The 3,523-nt window shown below is 29.0% G+C and overlaps 2 protein-coding genes across 2 annotated transcripts; both read right to left on the bottom strand.

The window, feature by feature from the left end:
* Window positions 1–262: 262 nt before the first annotated feature.
* Window positions 263–925, bottom strand: COCMIDRAFT_41947 (uncharacterized protein; the record flags this gene model as incomplete). Its single annotated transcript, XM_007695776.1, has 2 exons — window positions 263–714; window positions 757–925. 2 exons carry the CDS (start codon window positions 923–925, stop codon window positions 263–265), a joined length of 621 nt encoding a protein of 206 aa, XP_007693966.1.
* A 905-nt stretch (window positions 926–1,830) lies between these two features.
* COCMIDRAFT_111365 (uncharacterized protein) lies at window positions 1,831–2,091 on the bottom strand (the record flags this gene model as incomplete). Its single annotated transcript, XM_007695775.1, has 1 exon — window positions 1,831–2,091. One exon carries the CDS (start codon window positions 2,089–2,091, stop codon window positions 1,831–1,833), a length of 261 nt encoding a protein of 86 aa, XP_007693965.1.
* Between the last annotated feature and the right edge of the window lie 1,432 nt (window positions 2,092–3,523).

The following is a 3,523-nucleotide window of genomic DNA, read 5'->3' as shown; positions in this document are numbered from 1 at the left end:
ACTTGTGATTGTATAAAGGCAATACCTAATTCTAATCCAGAGAATGCAATTATAAAGGCTAATGGTAGTAACCCTAGGATAAAGAAAATGATACCAGAGCTCATAATATTGTATGTAAATCCACTTAAGATATTTAAAAGCATGTGACCTGATAATCGTCCAACAACTTCATCCTTAGATTATATTATTTACTTAAATTTTTAAAGATATATACTTCAATTACGAGATGTACTATAAAGTATACAACATATACCTCAGTATTCTAGTCTACTAGTTTGAACAGATATTTCCCTTTAAAAGGTTTAGTTCTATTATCCTTTAAATATAAAGATATACTAGGTTGACGATAACCTAATGCTCTAGCAGCAGCGGTAATAGAAGAGTATATTATAACCTCTTTAGTGTCAACGTTAGTAACCTCCACTTTCTTAGAGGTTTTTTGAACCTTTTCGTTAATTATATTTGTACTTGTACTTGTGTGATCTGAATTTAATTTAAATGTATATCTACCTAAAACAGGTTTATCTTGTTTCAAGTAAATATAATGCTCAATATATCTTTTGTCTATATCTAAAGCTCGAGCTGCAGCCTTAATGGCATGATAAGTAGAAATACTATTTGTTTCCAAATCAGTTACCTCAACTTCTATTCCACTAGGTTGACCTTTAGATAATTTAGTTAAAAATTCCGGAGATTTAAATGTCTTAGAAGCAGCTATACGCATATTTTCTATGGTAGCTTCAGAATGTGTTCAACCTGATCCTCGTGAAGGACTTCCAGGTGTTTTTAATAGATTGTATTCAGGAGAGTATATTTCAAAAAAGTGTTTTTCTCTAGACATAAGACTATCTTTTTCACAAAACTCTAGAATAGTTAGACTAAAATTAGTATAACCGTACTTTAATAAAGCAACATTAATAGCCATACTTTTTTCGTTTAGCATTCTATTTACATTGTAATATTCCAAAAGTCTACGCTTTAAATCTATAGAACTTCCTACGTACTTCTTATTATTCAATTTATTAGTTCACATATAAATTCCAGATTTACCTTTAATATATTTAAGGATATCTAGTTTGTCTTTGTCTGCATCAGAGAAAACCATCAAATCAAAAGAAGAGTCATCACTTTTTGAAGTTGAAAACGCTCTCACCCCAAAAGGTATTAAACCTTTTGTAGAAAAGGCATACTTTTTAGGTGGATACAATAATCTACGCGATCTTACGCTATATAAGTTAAACCTATCATATGTGACAGATCTCTTAGTGGAATTTTTAACAAAAGATAATATAATTCGTTAACAACTTTATCCTTTCTTTAAAGGTATATATAAACTTTGTCCCCTTATTTAAAGGTGTTTATATACTTTATCCTTTCTTTAAATTATTACAGTATGATTTTACATCTTACGAAATTGCCGATTATATCTTTATTTTCCTTTTCAATTCCCTCTTTATTCTCAACTATTATGTCGATAGAGGAAATAAAAAGGAGAAATATTATAAAATGAGGATAGGCTATTGTGATAACTTTAATCTTAGGTTACTTAATTTCGCCCAAGAACCGGCTTTCCCGGCGACTAGAGTACACCTTACCATTGGTTTTACCTAATGGAAGAACCGTCTACTCGTTGCTCTTTTACAGATAGTACATTATCTATTTTAGATCCGCGATCACCCATTTCTATTACTAGAATCTCTAATGATGTTACTATACCCTCAATCATTAATGAGGCCAGGTAAGAAGTTTCCGTCTTACCTTTAGTTATTAGAGCTTTAGGGCTTCCCCGGAGTTTGGCTCTTTTACACAGTAAGAATGAGGCACCTAGTCTCATCTTTTTATGTTGGCTGCTAATCTTAATCCTAAAGATACATTTCTAGCTAAGTATGAAATGAATTCAATTAATACAAGTAAAGGTAATAATCCTAACGGGCACCCCGCTGGAACAAATAAAGAAAAGAATTTTAATCCGTGTTCTTTGAATCCTAAAACTGTTGCACCTAATACAACAGTAAAACTAAGTGAGAATGTTAATATAAAATGAGATGTTGAGGCAAAACTATAAGGACTTCTTGATAGACATATAGACATATCAAGCCGGACTATATCTTGACTGCTCTATTTAGTAATATGAGCAGCCTTTTACGTGTAGTCTCTGAGGACCCTCTAGTATACACTATTCTTTTTGTCTAAAGTATTAGTAATATCTGTTGGTTTCCTGCTGATTTTTCATTGTTTTATCTTTAGAGTTGTTACGTCTTTTAATAAATTCTACAGCCATTGTTAAATTTATTATTCATGATCGTATCTAAAGCATTAGAAATTTTCAGCATATAGTAAAATTTTACATATTATATTACCAATTATAATAAAGCGTAATTAAAAACAAAATATAAGAGTTAGACTATTTTATATATAAGACGTTTAGTTAATGTATTCTTTTACTGTTCATATTACTTTTAATTCTTTTTATATTTTCTATACCCTGCTTTGTTAAATGATCCTTAGATTTTATTAACTCGGCTACTTGACAAAAATCTAGGTAATCTTCCTTTTTAGTGCCTAGTAATGGGTATTTATTAAATAAAGATATGATTTTATTTATATCAGAAAAAGTTGAAACAGTTAAATTTACTTCATTACGGCTACAATAACATTTCCCACAACCTAAATAATTTGAAATATTATCTAATAATACTGAATCCTTAGAATGTTGAGTTATTACAAATCTTAAACTTATATTGTCTGTTGTTTTTTTGCTTTTAGATTCTTGAATAATAACCATAAAAGATCCTTCCCCTTCAACAAACCCAACTAGTCAATAAACATCTTTTATTTCTGAAATATCAACCTTTGGTCTTACTACGGGTATCAAATTAGGAAATGTTTCTTTAAATTTTTCAGATAAACCCCAATTTAATACAGATTTTATACCAACTAATGTTAGTAAACCTTTTTCAGTTAAATGTAACTTTTCCTGTATTAAATCAATAGATTGTTTAAATAACAGGTAATCTGCTAATTTTTGGGTTATTAAAGGATAATTATCGAAATGAGTTGTTATTACTCTTAAATTCTTCAAAGAACTAACACGATACATAAATGAATCTTGACCATGTTTATATATTTTACCTACACCCCATGTTTTTTGTAAAGCTTCTAAGATTTTTAGATCTTTTTTATGTAAATTAAGTTGAAATATAGGTTTAACTTGTCATCCTGTTTTCATTCTACAATCTTTATAGATAGATGTTGTAAAACAACCCTCTGCATCTACAAGACCTGTAATATAATAAGGGTTAAGATAATAGGTGTTATTAAGGTTATATCTAGGATATTTAGAATTATTTGAAGAATATAGTCTGATACTTTTGTTTTTTAAATTAGTTAAGCTAAATGTTTGGGTAATATATATATGTAGGCTCCTTTTAACCTTTCCATACAGAGTGCAATAGGAATAATGCATAATAATTATAAACAAGATAATGGTTATAAATAAGATAATGGTTATAAATAAGATAAT

The sequence above is a fragment of the Bipolaris oryzae genome (assembly GCF_000523455.1).
Source record: "Bipolaris oryzae ATCC 44560 unplaced genomic scaffold scaffold_449, whole genome shotgun sequence".
Taxonomy (NCBI): domain Eukaryota; kingdom Fungi; phylum Ascomycota; class Dothideomycetes; order Pleosporales; family Pleosporaceae; genus Bipolaris; species Bipolaris oryzae.
The sequence above is the reverse complement of the archived record's forward strand: the minus strand, read 5'-3'. Positions and strand labels throughout refer to the sequence as shown.